This window comes from Anomaloglossus baeobatrachus, chromosome 5 (assembly GCF_048569485.1).
Source record: "Anomaloglossus baeobatrachus isolate aAnoBae1 chromosome 5, aAnoBae1.hap1, whole genome shotgun sequence".
NCBI classification, from domain to species: Eukaryota; Metazoa; Chordata; class Amphibia; order Anura; family Aromobatidae; genus Anomaloglossus; species Anomaloglossus baeobatrachus.
Window position 1 is genome coordinate 500,979,811 of NC_134357.1, and position 25,907 is coordinate 501,005,717.

The 25,907-nt window shown below is 41.5% G+C and overlaps 1 protein-coding gene across 1 annotated transcript in view; it reads right to left on the reverse strand.

Moving 5' to 3' along the window:
- The window catches only part of LOC142312829 (uncharacterized), a 177,211-nt gene that overhangs the window by 147,074 nt on the left and 4,230 nt on the right, over positions 1-25,907 (reverse strand). Inside the window, 1 exon segment of the mRNA XM_075351815.1 lies at positions 21,395-22,204. Coding sequence (XP_075207930.1) covers positions 21,395-22,204 — 810 coding nt within the window.

The following is a 25,907-nucleotide window of genomic DNA, read 5'->3' on the forward strand; positions in this document are numbered from 1 at the left end:
ATTCTATACACTCAGTGGAAGGCCTAGCTAAAATGATGAGGAGACATTTCAATACAGCCATGAAGACACATAAAGAAGAGACACTGCAATGCCTAGCAAGAATTCCATGGAGGTTTGCAATATAAGCAGCATAAGACCTAAAAGAGGGACTCTGACAATATTCAATAGTATTCAATATTCAGACTCGTACCCTGGTACCACCTATGCATTCAGTGCAAGGTCTAGCCTAAATTCTAAAGAGGGATTGCAATACACGCAGCAAGAGACGTAGAGGAGGGCCTCCGACTACATTTTGAGACAATTTTAAACTCCAGTTTTTATAATCAGTGTTTCTCAAATGCAAATAAAAATAAAAACTGATGGAGGTTTTTCAAGCTTCTTCTATCAGTCAGTGAAAAATGGACAGCACACAGATGGCACACAAGTGCTGTCCAATTTTTTTCATGGTCCTATTCTTAAGTTTAATCTTTAACCTTGATCAAATTCAGATGTGTCTGTTTTAGTGCTGACTACTGGGTCCACTAAAATACCGGACATGTGGACAGCCCTATATGCTATAAAAAGGTACAAGTTTTTTGTGAAAAGTACTATTCGCATGTGAAAAAATGCTGTCTGAATGAGCCCACCCACTGTTAATTGCATGTGCATGACCTACTCATCAGAATGATTGTTTGTAGAACTCCATAGTTGCTGATTTCCATACACAGGTACTACAGTCATAAAGGGACCGGTATCACTAATAAATTGGCCATTCAGTCTCTAATACTGGTGGATAAAACAAGACTGAACACAAGACCTTCACAGCCATCTACACATCATAGAGAGATCTCATGACACCTTCTCTCCATCTACCTGATCATCCTGAGGAACATTGGGATTTCCTTGTTTACAGTCCTGTGGAAGAAGAGGACATGGACATCTCTCTGGTGTTGTCCTCTCACTGGATAGAACTGGAGGAAACACATACAGGGACTGAATTCATTCTTTACATACAGATAATTATAGGCCGTGTGTATTTAGTCCTGTCTATTACCTGGTGATGTGAGGGGCTGGGGAACCCCCATCATGACGTCCTTGTACAGATCTTTGTGTCCTTCTAAATACTCCCACTCCTCCATGGAGAAATAGACGGCGACATCCTGACACCTTATAAGAACCTGACACATACAATGATACCGTCATCCCCCGATCCCTTCATAGCGTTACTGTATAATGTCCCAGCATTCCCAGCAGTGTCACCTCTCCAGTCAGCAGCTCAATCATCTTGTAGGTGAGTTCTAGGATCTTCTGGTCATTGATGTCCTCATGTATCAGGGGGTGAGGTGGAGGCCCCGTGATTGGGTTCAGGGGTCTTCCCCATTCCTCAGACACAGGGTCCTGACAGCGATCACTAGAGGTCTTCTTCACTACTGTGTAATCCTGGATATGGAGAGACACATTAATAAACCTCACTACAGATATTTCCAGAGTCCTCACCTCTCCAGTTCTGTCCATCTGTTATTCCCATAAATAAGAATGATGTAATGTGACATCATCAGAATCTCTCACCTCTCCAGTAAGCCGGAAGAGGATCTCTAGGGTGAGGTGTAATATCCTCTCCACCACCTTATCCCTGTCCCTATCCATCCTTGATGGGTCAATCAGGAATATTCTTTTATGTGGAAGATCTCCACGGAGAAGATCTGATATTGTAGAGACCTAAATTGGGAGAAGATATAAAATAATACAAAACTTCATGTGAAACAATTATGGGAAATAATAAGGGTAACACATATCAAGATATATAGTGAAGATGTACTCAATATTCTCATACACAGTGGGGTGAATTGCTTACAAAAATAAATAAGCTAATTTTTAAATTCCACTAAAGTCTAAACTAGCAGCTGCCATTTTACACATTACAAAGCAGAGAAGGATCACATGACATTGGGAGATATCTGGTAGGCTTTCTCATACTATCTCATAATTAGTGATGGGCGAACCAGAACTATAAAGTTCGGGGTCTGTACTGGACACCTAGTGTCTGTGCATGGGCCCCGAACATGGACTTTTCAGGGAAGTCCATGTTACTGTTCAGGTTTGGCCATCGGGATAAAAATAAAAAAAGTTAAAAGGAAGCAAAAGAGATTAACACAGGAGAATTATACTTACCGAGTATCCCACGCAGCTGTCACATTGCTTCCGGGTCCGCTCAGTAACTCACATGCATAGTCATTGCCTCCCCTGCCCACCCTCTGTGACACTGTCTGTGATTGGTTGTGGAGTGGAAAAAGAAATAATTTAAAAAAAATGACCTAGGGTTCCCCATATAGCGATACCCAGTGCAGATACATCTGACAGCTGGAGGCTGCAGGCACCAGCTGTGCATGTTATCTTGCCTGTGTATCAAAATACAAGGAACCCCATGTGGCTCTTTTAAAATTATATAAATAAATCATTTTTAAAAACTGTGTGCGATCCCCCCCAATTTTGATACCCAGTCGAGATAAAGCGGACATCTGGGGGCTGGTATGTCAGGTTGGGGAGGCCCATGGTTATTGCCCCCCCAGTCTAAAAATAACTACCTTCACCCAGCCCGGAATTGTCACATCCACTAGATGCGACAGTTTCAGAGTTTAACCCGGCTCATCCCGATTGCCCTAGTGTGGTGGGAATTGGAGTATTATAAGGGGTTAATGACAGCTGTGATTTGTAAAAAAAAATTACAGCTGTCATCCAGCCCAAGGTCAGTAATGGGGAGGAGTCTATGGGACTCCCCCATTTTTAATCATGTAAGTCAAATGAAATAATTACAAAACACTGAGAATAATCCTTTATTAAAAAAAAACACATCACCCTCTTTCTCCAATTTATTAAACCAAAAAACACCCCTACAGGGCCGACATAATCCCCACCACGACGTGTCACGATGATCCCAGCCCTGCTACATCTGAGGTTGCAGTGCACAGTCACATTAGAAAATGTGACTGATCACTGCAATGTCAGGGACACACTGAGGGAGCCACAGCTGTGAAAGCAGAGAAGTCAGTAAGTTCATTTGACATCACAGCTGAGGTTCCCATGGTACCCAAGCTGTGACCTCAGGTGAATTGACCTGAATGTATTTTAACAGGGAGAAATGCAAAGTCATACATCTTGGCAAGAATAATGAAAAGAGTATATACAGCATGGGAGGAATAGAGCTATCCAACAGCATGTGTGAAAAAGACTTAGGTATACTACTAGATCACAGACTGAACATGAGTCAAAAGTGTGATGCAGCAGCAAAAAAGACAAACAGCATTCTAGGATGTATTAACAGAAGCATACAGTCTAGATTACGTGAAGTCATTATCCCCCTTTACTCCTCTTTGGTCTGACCTCATCTGGAATATTGTGTCCAGTTCTGGGCACCACATTTTAAAAAAGACATCAACAAACTGGAGCAAGTTCAGAGAAGAGTGACCAGAATGGTGACTGGTCTGCAAACCATGTCCTATGACGAATGGTTACAGGATTTAGGATTGTTTAGCTTGCAAAAGAGAAGACTGAGAGGAGACCTAATCGCTGTCTACAAATATCTTAAAGGCTGTCACACTGTTGAGGGATCAGTTTTAGTCTCATTTTCACAAAGAAAGACTAGAAGCAATGGGATGAAACTGATGGGGAGGAGACAGATTAGATATTAGAAAAAACTTTTTGACAGTGAAGGTGATCAACGAGTGGAACAGGCTGCCACGAGAGGTTGTGAGTTCTCCTTCAATGGAAGTCTTTAAAGAGAGGTTGGACAGACATGTGTCTGGGATGATTTAGTGAATCCTGCTTTGAGCAGGGGGTTGGACTAGATGACCCAGGAGGTCCATTCCAACGCTAATATTTTATGATTGTATGACTTGAGGTGAACTCAGTGACCTCACCTCAAGTGAAGTCATTGCATAATCCAGTAATTCGGCATTGAATTCAATGTGTGCACATTGAATATTTGGGTGCAGACATTTCTGCACCAAATATGCATCTCCTGACAAAAAAACCACCAAAACTGCATCAAAACGCATGCAGTTTTGGTGTGGTTTTTGCAAGTAGATGTACATTTGGTGAAGAAATGTCTGCACCCAAATACTCAAGTGCACACATTGCCTAATCCGGTATTGAGTTCAATTACTTCACCTGAGGTCACAGCTGGGGTTCCCACGATACCCCAGGTGTGACCTGAGGTGAACTGACCTCAGTTGAACTCATTGAACTCAGTGACCTCACCTCATGTGAAGTCATTGAACTCAATTCCGGATTAGGCACTGTGTGCACATTGAGTATTTGGTTGCAGACATTTCTGCACCAAATCTGCATCTCCTGGCAAAAAAATGCCGCAAATGCACACCCCACATATAGTCAAAAACTACTTTTGAGGAATAGTTCAAAGCTCATAAGGGTGGAAGGGCCATATTGGAGTTCATATTTAGTTGGGATGGTTTACAGGTGCTATGTCAAATTGGCAGAGGCCCTGAAATGCCAGAACAGCAGAACCCCTCCAAGTGACTCCATTTTACAAACTATATCCCTCAATGAATTTTTTTAGGGGTGCAGTCATCATAGTGACCCTACAGGTGTGTCAAAATGTTATATTATTGGGCGCTGAAGAAAAAAATAATTACATTTTTAGAACTAAACTGCTGTTTCAACCCAAGATTTTCAATTTTCACAAAGGGAATAGGTAAAAAAAAGCCCCATAATATATTACACAATTTCTCCTGAACGTAGCAATACCCCACATGTGATTGTACAGTGCCACAGGGCTTGGGAGTGAAGGAGTGCCATTTTATTTTTGGAGCACACATTTTTCTAGAATAGTTTGCAGACTCCATTTGCAGAGCCAGGACAACAGAAATCCCCTCAAGGGACCACATTTTGGAAATTACACCCCTCTGTGAATTCATCTCTAGGTTTAGGGATGATTTAGGGCTCACTCACACTTGCGCTATTTTGACGCAAACGGAATTCGTCACTAATGTAGTACAGTTCATTTATTTACAGTGGAAGCGCGACATCGTGTGGACACAAGCGGGTACTACACGACACACACACGCGCCATAGTAACGCGCTTCCACTGTAAATAAATGAACTGTACTACATTAGTGACGGATTCCGTTTGCGTCAAAATAGCGAAAGTGTGAAACTAGCCTTAGTCTGTGAAAAACACCCATGGAGTCAAACACAATGAATGTTGAAGAATTGCCAATTGTAAATAAGCCTTTGTCGTGCCCAGTACATTGTAGTGCCCTTATATTGTGCCCAGCTCGTGCTTCTGGTAACCTGCACCCCGTAAATTAAGCAGGCTTATCTTACTACCACAATGCCAAACATGTGGACGGTAACTGTGGTTTAGGCACATTGTGGGGCTCAGAAGGGAAGGGGGCATTTGGATTTGGGAGCGCAGATTTTGCTAGACTTTTTTGCTCCCAGCCATAGCGTTTTTCCAGAGCGTTTGTGATATCAGTAACAAGGAAGCCCCCTATATTTCCGTTAAGACATGACAGACCTGAGTGGAGACTTTTGTTTTTGTGTGTTGAATTTAATGCTATTTAGTGGCAAATAGTGTACAGAACATTTTGGATCAGTTCACGTTTATCCTGTGCTCTGTGCTGAGCATTTACTTCGGGGTCTCCATCTACATCTCCAAAATACGTGATTCAGGTGAAACCCCTGACGGATCCATTCATTAATGAGGCAACAGAGTTACTCTGGAATCTGTTTGGCCTCTGTTCTGCAGTGTCCGACTTTTCAAAGGTGAAGAAAAGTGTTGATGTCTACACTTTTGTGCACATCTAAAAAGATGCATAAAAAAATGGACACCGCCAGACCGCAGGACAAACGGGAGTTCAAAGTGACATCTTCCGCCTCATTACAGTGCATTTCCAGTTGGGAATTTTGTTTGAATTACATTTTTCTGAGACTTAAGGGGGCTTTACACGCTGTGATATCGTTAATGAATTATTGTCGGGGTCATGGTGTTTGTGAAGCACATCCGGCGTTATTAACAATATCGCAGTGTGTGACAAGTACGAGCGACCTTAAACGATCACAAAAGCGGTCAAAATCGTTTGCCGAGGAGAGGTCGTCATGAAACTAAAAATCGTTCTCTGCTTATTAGCGATGTTGTTCGTCGTTCGTCGTCGTTGTTCGCTGTGTGTGACACCGCAGGAGCGACGAACATCTCCTTACCTGCCTCCACCGGAAATTCGGAAGGAAGGAGGTGGGCGGGATGTTACGTCCCACTCATCTCCGCCCCTCCGCTTCTATTGGACGGCTGCCGTGTGACGTCGCTATGACGCCGCACGAACTGCCCCCTTAGAAAGGAAGCGGATCGTCGGCCAGAGCGACGTCGCAGGGCAGGTGCGTGTGATGGGGTAAGCAATGTTGTGCGCCACGGGCAGCGAGTTGCCCGTGCCGCACAACCGACGGGGGCGGGTACGATCGCTTGCGATCTTGCTAGCGAGATCGCAGCGTGTAAAGTACCCTTTACACCAAATTCCCGGTGTAAGCGCTCAGCGTAAAATGCAGGATAAATATCAGCCATTCCGTAATACAATCTTTGGGAGGCAGAATAAACAAATCAAATTTTTTTACACCGTTCACCTTGCAATATAAGTGATAGAGGAGGTTTATTCCTCCGGTCAGTATAATTACAGCGATATCTGGTTTATATAGTTTTTGTTATTTTTGATGGCTATCACACTAAAAACGCTTTTTTACAAAATGAGATTTTTTTGCATCATCATATTTTGAAGGCTATAGTGTTTTTTATTTTTCTGCTGACAATCATTTAAGTGCTTGTTTTTTTGGGATGGGTTGGAGTTTTCATTGGTACCATTTTGAGGCACATAATATTTTTTTATCGCTTTCTATTCCGCTTTTTGTGAGGCAGAATCATGAAGAAACAGCAATTCAGGAATTGTTTTTTGCTTTTTTACGCTATTCACTTTCTCCTAAAAGTGATAAGATAGCTTTATTCTTCGGGTCAGAACGATTACAGCGATACCACATTTATATAGTTATTTTTATGTTTTGACACTTTTATACCATAAAAACAATTTTATAGAAAAAAAAGTTTTTGCATTGCTGTATTCTGAGAGCTATACTTTTTTTTTTTTAGTTTTTCACTGAAGAAGCTGCATGGCAGCTTGTTTTATGCTGGAAAAGATGATATCATTTTTATTCATATACGACTTTTTGATCAAATTTTTTCCACTTTTATTGGCAGCAGGAATATTTAGCGGATGCCATATCATGTTTGGAGAGCCCCTTATGTACCTAAACAGTAGAGCTCCCCACAAGTGACCCCATTTTGGAATCTAGACACGTCAAGGAATTTACCTAGATGTTTGGTGAGCACCTTTGAAATTCCAGGTGCTTCACAGAATTTTATAACGTTGAGCTGCCAAAATGAATACCATGAAATGAAAGTGGTGAGTGGGACAAGTCTGGGAAAACCAACGCCTTATCGACTAGGAAGCTGGAAAAAAATCCAACAGTGGCAAAATTACAAAAAAAAATAAATTCCACAATGGGGTTTTTTTTATTCACCATGTTCACTATGCAGTAAAAATTACCTTGTAATATGATTCTCCAGTTCAGTTCTACTCGTATTACAGGCACCAAATATGCTTTTTTATTACTATTTAAGTGGCGAAAAATTGGCATTTTCTGAAAGCTGTAACGTTTTCAATTTTTGGCCAATGGGGCTGTGTAGGTTCTTTTTTCCTGCTGTCTGAGCTATCATTTTTATTGATACCATTTTGGGGTACATACAATGTTTTGATCGCCTTTTATTGCATTTTACTGTAGAGTTGCAGCAGCCAAAAAAACAGAAGTCTGGAATTTAGATTTTTTTTATCATTCTGGTGTTTACTAAAAGGGTTTAATAATTTTATATTTGGGCTCAGTGGTTAGCTCTATTGAATTGCAGTGTTGGGGTCCTGGGTTTGAATCCCACCAAGGACAACATCTGCAAGGAGTCTCTATGGTCTCCCTGTGTTTGGGTGGGATTTCCTCCAGGTTGTCTGGTTTCCTCCCACACTCCAAAGAGGCACCGAACGATTGTGAGCCCCGAAGGGGACAGTGTTCCTGATGTATTTAAAGCGCTGTGGAATTTCTGGCACTATATAAGTGAATATTATTATTATAATAGATGGGACTTGAGCGGATGTAACAATACGAAATATGTGGGGGTTTCTTTGTTTTGTATTATATACAGTGTGTCCACCCATATCCTGTCCACCACCATTAACTTGAGAAAACTAAATAGGATAAATGAAGTGAGCACTAATATGTATTATGAGTGCAAGCCAAAAAAATACATGATACATAAGGATAAGGCTGCACATCAAAGTTAGATAATAGAAATAATGCTATAAGCATACCGAAAAATATTGAAGCATACAATGAAAAATGCCACTTGCTACCTTGAAAGTGTGAATAATGAAATGCATACCTGCCATGAATATTAAGAGAAAGGAGATATTTAGCAATCGCATTGATCAATGTAACTGAGCCCCAAAACCTCGTCAAGGTATATCTCTATATTGGGGTCCCTAGCTCTATGACCCTAACTGTGTGTCATCTCATTGCAATTAAAAACTGCTGTGTGTGGAGAGGGGTAACCAAGGACTTGCTTATATAGGAGATGGCTTGCACTCATAATATATATTAGTGCTCACTTCAGTTATCCTATTTAGTATTATGAAGTTTTTTTCTGAGTGTGAACACAGCTCCGATTCTTTCGGCCATGTTTTTTTCCATCTCCTATATAAGCAAGTCCTTGGTTACCCTCTCTCCACACACAGCAGTTTTTAATTGCAATGAGATGACACACAGTTAAGGTCATAGAGCTAGGGACCCCAATATAGAGATATACCTTGACGAGGTTTTGGGGCTCAGTTACATTGATCAATGCGATTGCTAAATATCTCCTTTCTCCTAATATTCATGGCAGGTATGCATTTCATTGTTCACACTTTCAAGATAGCAAGTGGCATTTTTCATTGTATGCTTCAATATTTTTCGGTATGCTTATGGCATTATACTATTATCTAAGTTTGATGTGCAGCCTTATCCTTATGTATTAACTTGAGAACGGCAGCAGCTATAGGAATAGAAGTGGTGTCTAGGTATAGTAAAGTATCCATGCGCTACGCAATGAAACCACCTATAACGCCACCTGGTGGAAAACAACGAAGTTAGCATTTTTATCTCAAAAACGGAACAAGATAGAGGAAAAAAGTGAATTACAAAGTTGTAGGGCATCATCAATTCAATACGAATTGACACATTGCATACAGAAATGCTATGATTAGAACGTGTAAAACTCACAAGGCTGCGGACGTGAAGCGATACCTCATGGACACCTTCCTACAAGTCATTGGGTATGGTGGCTGCATGGAGTGGCCTCCATGCTCACCTGACCTGACCCCATTGGACTTCTTTCTGTGAGGTCACATCAAACAGCAGGTGTATGCGACCCCTCCACCAACATTGCAGGACCTACGACGACGTATCACAGATGCTTGTGTAAATGTGTCACCTACCATATTGCACAACGTGCAGCAAAATACAGTATGCTGTCCAGAGTCCAGATGTGCATCGCAACTGACGGTGGCCACTTTGAGCATGAAAGTTAAATGAGCGCCATATGCGTGACCAGCATTTAATGTTTTGGGGGGTAATGGATTTCATATCATAGCATTTCTGTATGCAATGTGTCGATTCGTATTGAATTGATGATGACCTACAATTTTTTAATTCACTTTTTTTCTCTATCTATCTCTATCTTTTTTTCTCTATCTCTATCTCGTTTTCTCTATCTCGTTGTTTTCCACCAGGTGGCGCTATAGGTGGTTTCATTGCGTAGTGCATGGATACTTTACTATACCTAGACACCACTTCTATGCCTATAGATGCTGCCGTTCTCAAGTTAATGGAGGTGGACAGGATATGGGTGGACACACTGTATATAAATTTATCAATATATATATATATTTTTAATGTTTTACTTTGTTAGGGCTCACTCACATCAGCATATAACTCGGACGATATTTTATAGAATAGCACTCACTCCAATGTTGTACTATGGGGCAGTGCAGATCTGCGATTTTTTTTTTGGCATGCCAATTCGGCCTGAGAAAAGACATTATTTTGTAACATAGATCATGACGAGACATAAAAAAAAAAAAAAAAAAAATGTTTAAAAATCGCAGTTAACGTAAAAACTTGATTTAACCCATTGGTAATTTTGTGATTACTAGGGGGATGTGTCATTTTGGACAAGTTCTCCCTCTATCCAGTTAAGGCCACTTTACACGCAGAGGTAAATCTTTGGCAGATCTGTGGTTGCAGTGAAATCATGGACATATTGTTCCATTTGTACACAGCCACAAACCTGGCACTGATTGTCCACAATTTCACTGCAACCACAGATCTACCACAGATCTACCACAGATCTACCACAGATCTACCACAGATCTACCACAGATCTGCCACAGATCTGCCACAGATCTGCCACAGATCTGCCACAGATCTGCCACAGATCTGCCACAGATCTGCCACAGATCTGCCACAGATCTGCCACAGATCTGCCACAGATCTGCCACAGATCTGCCACAGATCTGCCACAGATCTGCCACAGATCTGCCACAGATTTATCTCTGTGTATGACAGGGCCTTTACATTGTGCTTGGTTCAGTGTGGGAACGGGACGAGGGTAGGATTTTACTTATTGTCCAAATCACTATTCTAAGCAGTGTGAAGGGGGCACAATGGGGCATCACACTGTGCAATATTTGTCCAGTCTTTCATAGCTGGGAGGCGTCTACCTCAGAAGACAGGGAAACAAATCTACTGGATCGTAGAATGGGGTCTCTAAGAAGGCTCTGCACTGAAGGGGTTAATGCCCCTTGCTCCCAGTAATGGGGAATCTCCACATACCTCCTCCTGCAGAGCCGCACACTGGATATATGGCTGCTCTGTGCTTCCAGGACCTGTGATGATGTCACATGGAGGGGAGGAGCTATACAGTATTAGGGTTTTGCAGATGTGCAGTGTTTCCTTGGGTCAGGCCCCATTCACCAGGGCTGTGGAGTTGGTAGCCATACCTGTGACTCCGACTCCTCAATTTCCCTTGTATGGACTCCGACCCCAACTCTGACATATATTGCTTATATTTAAGTGAAAAATGTATCGTAGTACAATGTGAACATCAGACATTTAATCATTTTATGATACAATAATCACGATATTTAGATAGAACATAAAATATATTAATTGGAATACAACTTTTAAAACAAAAAAAACTGTAATAAATTGTAAATATGTAATACAATATGTAATATAGATTACATATATTACACATACCTCCCAACTTTTGAAGAAAGGAAAGAGGGACAAAGTATGCGGTGCGGTAAATTTTGACCACATCCCTAGCCACACCCATTTGGCAGTAAGGGTCATTCAGCAGATGCCTGTTCATTCATAGTCATAGCAGCCAGAATTTTCTTATATTTATATGTGTCACTATATGACATGTTGCTTATTTGTGCCTATAAAGCCGTGTTCACATGTTGCATAAATTCTGTTTCTTTTTGTTTCTGCCGCTGTCTGCACCAAACTACACAATAACAATCTTCTCTGGTCATTCTATTTTTGCTGCATTTTTTATGCCTTTTCTCCATAATTTAATGCGTTTTTGGTTCAGGCGTTTTTAAGTGTTTTGTGTAGAGAAGCTTTTTCCTGCATTTTATTAAGCTCCACATAGAAACCTCCAGAGAAAAAAAACAAAACAAAACGCAGAGTTCAGCGATATTATTTCATGGAATCACATCCACATTGCTTGGACATTTAAACACAGCAGAATAAATGTGCAAAAAAACAGCAGAAAAAATGCAGCATTTACACTACATGTGAACACGGACTAATTGTCCAAGCAAAGTGGATGAGACGTCCTGAAATCTCCGCCCCTTTTGCGTCTAAAGACGCCGCTGAACTGTGCGGATTTGGTGTTTTTTTTCTTTATAAGCTTCAGGATTCACATCTGCAACAAACACGTATCAAATAAGGGAGACAATTCATAAAAAATACCGCAAACATGCAAGAATCTGAGGAGATTGTTATTGCGCTCGTGGTGCGGACACCTGCAGAAAAAAACGCAGCATTTACGCTACGTGTGAACACGGCCTCAGTGATACATTTTTATTATATTTTTATGGGTTTTAATAAAGAAAAAAAATAAATAAATTGCGCCATTTTTTGTCCCGCCATTTACCGAGTCCCTTAAATAATCTGATCACTGTTCACTGATCACTGTTAATAAGTTTAATAAAATTACATTATTCTATTTTTTTTAATTATTTTTAGTAATTTTATTAGAAGAAAAAAAAATCTCTTTTCCTCTCCCTGTAGAACACAGGACATAGAGCTGCTGCTCTGTATTGTAGGTTTATTCATATAAAATCCTCCCTCTCACATCATCAATTCCCAGTGGCTCAACAGCTTAGACCAGGTAGAAAAGCTAGAAGGCTGCTGGACACATGTTTGAAAGTTGCTGGTTTGAATCCAAGGTAGTGAAAATAAAAAAAAAATTGTGTTTGTATTTTTTTTTCTTATTTCTTTATAGTAGTTTTATAGCAACAAATGAATCTGACTCTTTCCTTCAACTACAAAGAGATGCAGTATTTATCTATCTATGTATCATCTATCTGTCTATCTATCTTATGTATCTATCCCTCTATCTATTATCTATCTATTATAGCTCTATCATGTATCATTTATCTATCTATCTATCTATATATAATGTATGTAGCTATCTATTATCTATCATGTATCTATATATCCCTCTATCATCCATCTCTCTATCATCCATCCATCCATCCATCCCTCTATCAATCATCCATCCCTCTATCAATCATCCATCCCTCTATCAATCATCCATCCCTCTATCATCTATCCCTCTATCCATCCATCTTTGCAGCTGAATAATCTGCTTTTGGTTTCTCACTTGCAATACAGAGGTCAAGATTACCAAATCTTCCTATGCTTTTCAATACAGGTAGTGGCTCAGTGGTAGAGCTGCTGCCTATGGAACCATGAGCGCATGGGTTCAAGTTCCAGCCGCCCTGATAATCCAGAGCCAGGACATCAGCTGTGAGATGCAGGACTGCAGAACACACCTCTAAAATCAGGGTAGTCTTGCAGAATCTGGGACAGTTGGGAGGTATGATATTACATACTAGCTATAGTACCTGGTCATTGCCCGGAATAGTAACTGTGTCTCTTTCTCAGTCTCTTTGCCTATGTCTGTCTCTTTCCCCTTGTGTCTGGTTTTTTTTTTGTGTCTTTCCCTGTGTGTCTCTTTCTCTGTCTGTGCCTGTCTGACTCTGTCTCTCAGCCTGTGTCTGTCTATGTCTGTCTCTCCACCGACATCATATTACCTCACACATAAGCTTCTTATACTTTGAATGTCCTTTGTTCCTATAGTAACCAATCATAGCTCTTATTAACAGCCTGTAGGTCGCAGCTCCATTCAGTTTAATGGAGGCAGGTTTTTTGGAGAGTAACTGTAAAGCGCGGGGTTACATTTTCTTCTCAAAACAAGTCTATGACGTTCCCTGAGTCACATGAGGCATCTGTGCAAAATTTTGTGATTGTAAATGCGACGGTGCGGATTCCTTTAGCGGACATACATACACACATACATACACACATACATACATACATACATACACACAAACACACAAACACTCAGCTTTATATATTAGATATTACATATTATACAGTTAGGTCCAGAAATATTTGGACAGTGACACAATTTTCGCGAGTTGGGCTCTGCATGCCACCACATTGGATTTGAAATGAAACCTCTACAACAGAATTCAAGTGCAGATTGTAACGTTTAATTTGAAGGTTTGATCAAAAATATCTGATAGAAATTGTAGGAATTGTACACATTTCTTTACAAACACTCCACATTTTAGGAGGTCAAAAGTAATTGGACAAATAAACCAAACCCAAACAAAATATTTTTATTTTCAATATTTTGTTGCGAATCCTTTGGAGGCAATCACTGCCTTAAGTCTGGAACCCATGGACATCACCAAACGCTGGGTTTCCTCCTTCTTAATGCTTTACCAGGCCTTTACAGCCGCAGGCTTCAGGTCTTGCTTGTTTGTGGGTCTTTCCGTCTTAAGTCTGGATTTGAGCAAGTGAAATGCATGCTCAATTGGGTTAAGATCTGGTGATTGACTTGACCATTGCAGAATGTTCCACTTTTTTGCACTCATGAACTCCTGGGTAGCTTTGGCTGTTTGCTTGGGGTCATTGTCCATCTGTACTATGAAGCGCCGTCCGATCAACTTTGCGGCATTTGGCTGAATCTGGGCTGAAAGTATATCCCGGTACACTTCAGAATTCATCCGGCTACTCTTGTCTGCTGTTATGTCATCAATAAACACAAGTGACCCAGTGCCATTGAAAGCCATGCATGCCCATGCCATCACGTTGCCTCCACCATGTTTTACAGAGGATGTGGTGTGCCTTGGATCATGTGCCGTTCCCTTTCTTCTCCAAACTTTTTTCTTCCCATCATTCTGGTACAGGTTGATCTTTGTCTCATCTGTCCATAGAATACTTTTCCAGAACTGAGCTGGCTTCATGAGGTGTTTTTCAGCAAATGTAACTCTGGCCTGTCTATTTTTGGAATTGATGAATGGTTTGCATCTAGATGTGAACCCTTTGTATTTACTTTCATGGAGTCTTCTCTTTACTGTTGACTTAGAGACAGATACACCTACTTCACTGAGAGTGTTCTGGACTTCAGTTGATGTTGTGAACGGGTTCTTCTTCACCAAAGAAAGTATGCGGCGATCATCCACCACTGTTGTCATCCGTGGACGCCCAGGCCTTTTTGAGTTCCCAAGCTCACCAGTCAATTCCTTTTTTCTCAGAATGTACCCGACTGTTGATTTTGCTACTCCAAGCATGTCTGCTAATTCTCTGATGGATTTTTTCTTTTTTTTCAGCCTCAGGATGTTCTGTTTCACCTCAATTGAGAGTTCCTTAGACCGCATGTTGTCTGGTCACAGCAACAACTTCCAAATGCAAAACCACACACCTGTAATCAACCCCAGACCTTTTAACTACTTCATTGATTACAGGTTAACGAGGGAGACGCCTTCAGAGTTAATTGCAGCCCTTAGAGTCCCTTGTCCAATTACTTTTGGTCCCTTGAAAAAGAGGAGGCTATGCATTACAGAGCTATGATTCCTAAACCCTTTCTCCGATTTGGATGTGAAAACTCTCATATTGCAGCTGGGAGTGTGCACTTTCAGCCTATATTATATATATAATTGTATTTCTGAACATGTTTTTGTAAACAGCTAAAATAACAAAACTTGTGTCACTGTCCAAATATTTCTGGACCTAACTGTATATTACATATTAACACTATGTAATAAACTATATAAGTGGCAAAAAACAGTTTTCAACAAAAACATACTAAATAACATTTGTGCAGTCTATTAATTTCTTCTAAGAAATAAAGTTGCCTCCATCAGATCCTCCTTCATACATGACGTCAAATCTGACCTAATAATTTTAAGGCTAGAGAACAACCTCTCTACACTAACTTGGGTTGGAGGCAAAGCCGTAACCACATGGGCAACACATCTAACAATTTCCGGGTATAAAGGCCCCGTCACACACAGAGATAAATCTTTGGCAGATCTGTGGTTGCAGTGAAATCATGGACATATTGTTCCATTTGTACACAGCCACAAACCTGGCACTGATTGTTCACAATTTCACTGCAACCACAGATCTGCTGCAGATTTATCTCTGTGTGTGACAGGGCCTTTAAGGAATTGCCTCATGCATAGTCAGTTTTGATGAACGGTTGAATTTTTCTATTTCTTTGAGAGCAAGTGAAAATTTTTTGCTGAAATATGGTCAGTCTGCTTGCTATAGGAGACAGAGTGAAATATTTTCCTTGTGGCAACGCTTTGCCTGCTCCATGTCATCCAAATACTTGTCAAAGTTAAACTCCTGATGAGGATGAAGATATGGCAGCAGTAGCACTGTCAGGACCCAAGTCCTCTTGCACCTGGCAGTCCTGTAGGCCACTCATCCTAACTGCTATCTCAGTCAGAGTTTCTTTTCCTTTAGTAAGCTGTTAATCATCAAGCAGTATACGATGACTTGGGTCCACATAAACAGCTGCCAGAAGAATTTTATTTTCCAATAGCTGTGTCTCCCTCTGTTTCATTTAAGCAGAAATGCCATCTGCGATAAAACCTCCTCTTTGGGACAGGCAAAATAGCAAGTTCTTTCACTCCCTTATGAAAATGCTAGGAGTTAAATCCTCAGCTTGTAATTTTTTAGTCACAATAAATGGGTGATTAAGGCTATGTGCGCACTAGAAAGTGACTTTTTCTTAAGGAAAATCCGGACCCTCTTAAAGAATCCTGCACCCGCGGTAAAAAAAACGCAATGAAATCCGCATGCGGTTTTACCGCGGTTTGCCGTGGATTTTTATCATTATTTATGACAAAAAATGCAGGTACCTGCGGAAAAGAAGTGACATGCTCATTAATTCCGCAGCGGAAAATCCGCAGGTAATTCCGCGGGTATAAAAAAACGCAGTGTGCGTACAGCATTTTTTAAAACCCATAGGATTTGCTGGGGAATGACTGCAGCAATGTTAGACACTTTTTCTGCAGCAAAGCCGCGGCAAAATCCGAGGTAAATCTGCAGCGTGCACACATAGCCTAAGCGATTCCTTCGATTCAGCCACCTGTGTACATTGACATTCATTTAGGGTTACCTGAGGGTTCGCCATATCTATAACAAACGGTTTTAGTTTAAGCAATCGCTCAATCATTAAATAAGTGCTGCCCCATCGAGTGGCTTGATCGACAATTGCCCCTTTCCCAGCACATCTCTTCAAGATGGAATCAATTTTAGGGGTTCTGGCGGCAATAACCAATTTCCTCACTTTTCCAATCAGATTTCCAGCATGTCCCTCTTGCAGACTATCTCTTATTGCCAGCTGCAGCGTGTGCACAACACAGCGCATGTGATGAATATGAAAGTGTTTTGAAGCAGCTTCATCAAGATCATCTAATTCTAAAGTATCATTTTATTGTTCTTCTGTTGTAATATCTGTTTGTTCCTCAGTTACATGAACAGCACTGTGGCTCCATCTCACACATACTGAATCCTAAATTTTCTTCTAGCTGTTGTTCATTACTCTCATTCATCAGTTTAATTGTACTTATGTTTGAAGCATTGTCCGTTATTTTTCTAATCTGCTTTTGCTATTGAAAGTATTATTTATGAGCTCAAAAACCTTTCAGGTAATGCGGTTTTTTAAAAAGCTGATCTGCTTTTGCAGCTGAAAAACGTATCCTCAAAAAACACTGCAAAAACGCTGTGTGTGAATGTAGCCTTAGATCAGGAATAGAACAGCCATTTATAGCACATTTCATAACTTTCCCAAATTCCTATGAAAAAATATTCAGCACATTCTGCATTGCACTACTCTACCCGATTTATTATATATTTTAGGACTCCACCAAAATGAACACCGACTCAGACTCCACGACTCCGAATCCACAGCCCTGCCATTCACACAGCCATTTAAAAAAACGCACATGTTGTACAGTCCGTTTTGGACATCCAAATGGCCATTCGTGTGTCTGTGTGTGTCATCCATGTGACATCCGTGTGACCGGTACTGGGAAAAAACGTATGATACTGATATGAATGTTTTATTATGTGTAAAAGATGTGCAAATCCAGAAAAATGATTAGATAGAGGGCTAGATAGATAGATAGATAGATAAATAGAGCAATAGAGGGAGGGATAGATATCGATGGAGAGATAAAGGGATAAATAGATAGATAGAGGGAGGGATAGAGAGATATGGATGAATGGCTAGAGAGATAAAGGGATATATAGAGGGAGGAATAGATAGATAGAGGGATTGATAGATATATAGAGGGATAGATAGAGGGATACATAGATATGAATGGATAGCTAGAGAGATAGAGGGATAGATCGATAGAGGGATAGATAGAGGGATAGATAGATAGATAATAGATAGATAGAGGGATAGATAGATAATAGATAGATAGAGGGATAGATAGATGATATATAGATAGACAGACCTTACATCATTTTTTGTAAATTATTTATTAATTCGGCTAAATAGCTATACAAGCTATGTAGCCATCCCTCTCTCTATTATCTAGCTAGCAATCATTTATATATATCATTTTTCTAGTTTTGCACATCTTTTATCATGAAATCATGAAAACATTAATTTTAGTATCATTCGTTTTTTCCGATAAGCGTCACACAGATGTCACATGGATGTCATCCGCGTGAAGTCCGTATTTCACCTGTGCTGCTGGGAAAAAAAACTGACTTGCCTCTTTGAGAATCATCAGGACAGGCAGGTGTTTCACAACCATCTGAAAACAATGAGGTGCGAAGATCTCTATTGACTTTAACTAGTATGCATGTGAACGTGGCTCTGGTACGTGTGAAAACAACACCACACAAACAGAAGACACAGTGGTGTGAAGGAGGCCTTACACACACTGCTGTACTGCTGTGCTTAAGTAACATCTCTGCACTGTGGGAAGGCTTCAGCCTTTCTTGTGATATAATCATCACTCACAGGAGCAGCTCCATTCCAGACCATATACTGTATCTAGTGCAAATCTTTATATTCTTTGGCAAGGCTTGTTAAAGTGTCCATATTGACTTTTAGGATTGCTACTTCCAATAGGTGGCTCTAGAGTTAAAGTTCTCTTCCTCTTTGATAAGGCAATTTGCATATTTAATTTCACAGAAGAACATTTTAGGCATTTAAAGGGGTTGTCCACTACTTTTACTTTGATGGCATATCTCTAGGATACGTCATCAATATCTGATCGTCCAGGGTCCATCACCCAGCACCCCCGCAGACCAGATGTTTCGGTGACAGTGGCGGCAGCACGTGGCAGACAATGCTGTTTTGAAACTGCACCGTCTTCTGATAGTGGTTGCTCCCGGTACTGCACATGCGCCTCCTATTGATTTGAATGGGAAGTGGATCAATTTTTAAAAGAACTGGAATTTACCTTCTTTTTTCTTTGGATAAACTCTTTAACTCATTGACTGCTGAGTGCAGACTTTTTTTTTCTACACCACATTACATTGCAGTAACCTGTTTTAACCTATAATTTTTGGGGCTTTTGCCAAGAATTTTTCGGTCACAGAAGAAGGGAATAATTGTGGCTTAAATCAAAAGTTAGATTGAGTTTAGTAAAATGATATGGTAAAAGAAAAGGTGTCAATGTAAAAAAACATACCACAGCATATAACAACACGAATATGAAAACTTTAAATCAGATATTAGATTATTAAAGGGGTTGTCCACTATTTGGACAACCTCTTCTCATTCCCCTTGTTCGCTCCTGTAAAAATAAATAAGCCTATACTCACTTCCGGTGCGGCCGCACTTCTAGCGATATCTGAAGCTGAATTCCCGAGGCCCATGGGGCATTGTTATGACACGCGGGACCTGCGACCAACCAGCTCCAGACGTCTGTCTCCCTGCCTTTGGACAGTTGAGCGGGATGTGAGCGCTGGGTTGACTTTTTGCTTAAATGTCCGAAGGTGTTGAGAAGGAGGACGACATTGATTGGTCGCAGGACTCGCGTGTCATAACAATGTCATGTGGGCTGGAACCGTGGCCACATCGGAGGTGAGTAAATGCTTATTTATCTTTACCATGGGGGAACAAGGGGAATGAGAAGGGGTTGTCCAAGTAGTGGAGAACCCCTTTACACATCACATTTTGGAAATTTACTTGGGGTAGTGCAGGACGAACCCGAATAAGCTTGTTTAAATTTCAACTACCAAAGGGGGAAGGAGGCACAAACCTCCCAGATCTTTACAGATACAACCTGGCAGCAAACATTTGACACATTCTAGATTGGCTATGTGGAGTCTCCTCTGTTGCTATTGTTCATCTAGAACAAAAATTATGTTCTCACGTTTCGCTGACAGCTTTGGTACTTTTGGGAAATTAAAGAGCGATATTAAGGAACATTCAAGAATGTGGCACACAATTCAAACTTGGAGGAGGGTAAGGATCTTCTGTAAGGTGAATAGTTTGAATTCCCCATTTCAAATCTTTCATGGGAATCCTAAATTTTAAAAGGGCAAACCTCCATTGTTTTAGGAAACTTTGGCAGCACAAGGTTGCACTCCCAGCTCATGCTGTGCCCTGCAAGACCTGGTGACTCTGATGAGCGGTGATGGCAGGGACGTTACCGCTCATCACCGTGATGAGCAGTTACGTCAGTAATGAGGGAAAGAATCGGAGTGTTTTTTAAAATAAATTATTTTTGTGTTTTTTTCTTTCCTTTTACCTACTTTGTTAGTAATGGGGGTGTCTGATAGACGCTTCTCCATTACTAATACCAGGGCTTGATGCCAGCTGACCCTACACAGCTAACATCAACCCCAAATACCATTACCTCGATTGCCATCAGACCAGGGCAATCCGGAAGAGCCAATGCACCACTTTTGGGTCAGCTGCGGGCTGGTATTTAATAGGGCACCCTGTTCAAAATATATGACAAGCTGGGCATTGAATGTTTGATTAGACAACCGATTATGTAAAGCAGCAGCTCTACATAGTTGATGTCATTTTTAACGGAAAACTGAGGCACTAAAAAACACTTGTAAGATGCAGTTTTAAAGTTTATAATGGAAAGTTAGCAACAAGTAGTAGGCACAAAAATAAGTAGGATCACAATCAGCAGTGCAGTTTATTGAAAATCAACATAAACTTGCTTGTTCAGTAATACATAAAGCCCATTGCTTTTCTTCTAATCGAACAAGTACTTTTCTTAAGCATAATTCATATAGTCCAATTTTTACACACAAGCAGGATAACATGGGAAGGCTCACCCTATAGCCCAACCTGGGGCTTTATCTCAGCAGGTCCAAAACCTGAGGTGTAGTACAGGAGTAACCATCCCACCCAGCCTGTTCAGTCATTCTTAATTTCAGGACCTTAGAGTCTATCTGAATAGGAGACATAACAGCTTTAATGTTGGTCAGTAAACAAATCCTTCTGGCAATGATACAACTGAGAACAGCAAGCTCAGTGGTACATACCTACCATACAGCAATTTTTCTGCTGGCTGTTTAATATACATAAAGTAAGTGCATCCATTTCCGATCAATAAATTAAGGGTTTTTTTTGTAAACTGTGTACATTTTCTTTTGTAGACAAACTTGCATTTTAATTTGTCAATAAATATTACATTTTAAAAATATAACGAAAATGTATTCTCCACTTTGTGAGTTTTCTGATGTGTAATAAGATTTGATTTCTCTGTAAAACATTTCCCACATTCTGAACATGAAAACGGCTTCTCCCCTGTATGAATTCTCTGATGTGTAACAAGATTTGTTTTCCGATTAAAACATTTCCCACATTCTGAACATGAAAATGGCTTCTCTCCTGTATGAATTCTCTGATGTGTAACAAGACTTGATTTCTCTGTAAAATATTTCCCACATTCAGAACATGAAAATGGCTTCTTCCCAGTGTGACTTCTTTGATGTCTTAAAAGATGTGATTTCTCTATAAAACATTTCCCACATTCTGAACATGCAAATGGCTTCTCTCCTGTGTGTGTTTTCTTATGATTCCGAAGATGTGATTTCTCTTTAAAACTTTTCCCACATTGTGAACATGAAAATGGTTTTTCTCCAGAGTGAGTTCGCTGATGTCTAACAAGATCTGATTTTTGAATAAAACACTTCCCACATTCGATACATGAAAATGGCTTCTCCCCAGTGTGAATTCGTTGATGTTTAAAAAAGTCTGATTTCTTTCTAAAACATTTTCGACATTCAGAACATGAAAATGGTTTATCCACAGTGTGAGCAATTTCATATTCAACATCACTTCTGTTACTTTTATTTTGTGTTTCAGTTTGTAATGAATCAGAAGATAGTAGCTGTTGAAAAGGATCATATGATAGATTACTGCTGTGAAGGGCTGGAGACATATCGGGTATAACATCAACCTTTATGTATGCATCGGATGTAATACCAGGATCATCTGCTGCAAAATCTGAAAATATCAGATGTGCCTCGGGGCTCTTAATACAGTCATCTGCCAAAAATAAAACTGAAATTATTATTTTTCAAGAAAATGAATTTAAAATATATAATTATAATATTTAAACATTTGATAACATTTACCGTATTTTTCGCTTGATAAGACGCACTTTTGTTCCCCCAAATTTTGGGGGAAAGTGGGGGGGGGGCGTCTAATAATCCGAATATACGGATTATAAACTGCAGGGTCCAGGGGAGGTGGGGGCAGCTCTGGAGCGGTGCTGGAGGCTGAGGGAGGCTGGTAGAGGCTGGTGAGCTGGTTAAGGCTGCAGCGTTAGATCTCCTGCTCCCGCTCATATAATATGCACTGCCGCTGTCCATCACCGTGGTGCTGAAACCGCACTGCAGTGACGGGCTGGGGGAGCGGTGCATATTATATGTGCCTGTGCTCCCCTTTGATCGCACATGCCCCCCTGTGTAAGATATGGCCCCCATGCTGCTGCCCATAGTAAAATAAAAAACTCTTTACTTACCTCCTCCAGCGTGTCTCCCGGTGTCTACCTCCTGCCGCTGTGATCATGCACGCAGAGATGTCACTCTGCTGTGCCGATCACATGACCGGCACCGAGAAACAGGAAGTGCAGGAGGAGCGCAACCGCACGAAGGGAGACACAAGGGAGGACAGTGCTGGAGAAGGTAAGGAAAGAGTTTATTTTACTAAAAGCAGCAGCCTGGGAGCCATATCAAACACAGGGTGATGTGTGCCATCCACAGGGGGCCATGGGCAACAATAGGGGCCGTATGCCAGCCACAGGAGGCCATGGGCAGCAATAGGGGCCGTGTGCCAGCCACAGGGGGCCATGGGCAGCAATAGGGGCTATGTGCCAGCCACAGGGGGCCATGTGCCAGCCACAGGGGGCCATGGGCAGCAATAGGGGGCCATGTGCTAGCCACAGGGGGCCATGGGCAGCAATAGGGGCCGTGTGCCAGCCACAGGGGGCCATGGGCACAATAGGGGTCATGTGCCAGCCACAGGAGGCCATGGACAGCAATAAGGGCCGTGTGCCAGCCACAGGAGGCCATGGGCAGCAATAGGGGACCGTGTGCCAGCTACAGGTGGTCCATGGGCAGCAATAGGGGCCGTGTGCCAGCCACAGGGGGCCATGGGCAGCAATAGGGGCCTTGTGCCAGCCACAGGAGGTCATGAGCAACAATAGGGGCCGTGTGCCAGCCACAGGGGGCCATGGGCAGCAATAGGGGCCTTGTGCCAGCCACAGGAGGTCATGAGCAGCAATAGGGGCCGTGTGCCAGCCACAGGAGGCCATGGGCAGCAATAGGGGCCGTGTGCCAGCCACAGGGGGCCATGGGCAGCAATAGGGGCCGTGTGCCAGCCACATGGGGCCATGGGCAGCAATAGGGGCCGTGTGCCAGCCACAGGGGGCCGTGTACAGCAATAGGGGCCGTGTGCCAGCCACAGGGGGCCATGGGCAGCAATAGGGCCGTGTGCCAGCCACAGGGGGCCATGGGAAGCAATAGGGGCCGTGTGCCAGCCACAGGGGGCCGTGTGCCAGCCATAGAGAACATGTGCCAGCAATAGGGGACATGTGGCATCACTGGGGGACATGCCAGCACAAGAGGCCATGGGCAGCAATAGGGGCAGTGTGCCAGCCACAGGAGGCCATGGGCAGCAATAGGGGCCATGTGCCAGCCACAGGAGGCCATGGACAGCAATAGGGCCCGTGTGCCAGCCACACGGGGCCATGGACAGCAATAGGGGCCGTGTGCCAGCCACAGGGGGCCATGGGCAGCAATAGGGCCGTGTGCCAGCCACAGGGGGCCATGGGAAGCAATAGGGGCCGTGTGCCAGCCACAGGGGGCCGTGTGCCAGCCATAGAGAACATGTGCCAGCAATAGGGGACATGTGGCATCACTGGGGGACGTGTGCCAGCACAAGGGAGCTATATTCAATATAAGGGGGCCATATCCAGATTAACGGGGCTATGAGGGACATATACCCTATATGATTTGTTAGACGGACACTTGATTATAAGACGGACCCCATTTATTAAAAAAAATTCTCTTTTCCTTCACCAAATTTGGGAGTGCGTCTTATAATGAGGTGCGTCTTATAAAGCGAAAAATACGGTATATATGAACATTTCTGTACAAATTGTAGAAAATTTCAATTATCAACTAATTAAAGCAGGGATGGCAACAATAGATATCAAAGCAGGAACAAATAGATTATGATGTAAGGCTACCAGGTCTTTTTCGTTTTTCACTTCACTGTTGAAGCCTTCTTCTCCATAGGCTCATGTTTTAACATGCTAGTCACTAGTCTTTTGTGAAATATGACATATTTATCCATATTAAGCAAATCATTTAGTGGATACTCATAAAAGTTCATAACGAGAAATCTAAGATAGTCTTCATTTTCGGTAGTGTTTGTCTCATATGCTTTCGGACAAGTACATCAAGTCTAGCAAAGAGTGGGGCAGAGGAATGAACAGTATAGTCACATACAAATAAGCCATGGATTTGGAGAATGTTTCCACATTTGACTTAAAACTATATTGGATTTTCACAGTCTTAAAACTAAAGTAAAAAATATTAGACTTAGTCATTTTTTTTAAATGAAGAAAATTATCCAATATCACATGGTTGTGAGTGTCAAAACTTTAGTAATAGCAGATAATTTGAAGGTGAAATCACCGTCTGGTGTTTTCAACCAATGTGATGACAAAGTGTGAGTGGACGAATATGGATCTATCCATAGCTAATCATCACAACACGTTTGTGGAAGTGTATCATGGTACAAATAAAGGAGAATCTTGGAGGACCTCAGAAGAGTTTTCAATGCTGAACAGGTATGGGGTGGAAGTTAATGGGTTAACTGCACTGCTGATATCCAATGGAGGTATCCAAGAGACCAAGTGTATTGTCAATGCGAAAGTGAAGAGAAAGTCCAGCTTCACATGTGCAGTTTTCTTTATTTGGTAGAAAATTCAAATAACGTTAAAACCATTGCTAAAATAATGGAAGCATCCTTCAACGAGTTTCATGTCAAACGCGTTGAAGGATGCATCTATTATTTTAACAATGGTTGATTCGAATTTTCTACCAAATAAAGAAAACTGCACCTGTAAAACTAGACTCTGTTCACATTCGCATTGACAATACACTTGGTCTCTTGGATACCTTCATTGGATAATATCAGCAGTGCAGTTAACTCATTACCTTCTACCCCGGTTTTGAATCTAGTCAGACAGACTATGTGCAAATAGAGGAAAATCAAAGATTCCTCCAAAAGCAAGGCATATAAGAGTGTGCAAGGTGACAAAGGAACCCAAGGTTACCTAAGGACTCTCTCACATTTGCGAGTGTTAATGTTCCTGAGTACACCATCAGGCGCACACTAATCAACAATGGTCTGCTTGGCAGGATTGCAATGAGAAAGCCACTACTCTTCAACAACATCATTGCTATGAATCTGCAGTTTGCCAAAGATCACGTGGACAAGCCAGAAAGCTATTCCTAACAATATTTTGTGGACTTACGACGAAAACAGAGATTTTTATTTTAAATGAAAAGAATTAGGTTTCTGAGAAAGGAAAACACCAGATTACAGCATAAAAACATCAAGCATCTGTGACACATGATTGTGGTGATATCTTGGCCAGGACAGCTTGTCATACTTGATGGAACAATGTATTCTGAACAACACTAGCAAATTCTAAAGAAAAATGTCAGGACATCAG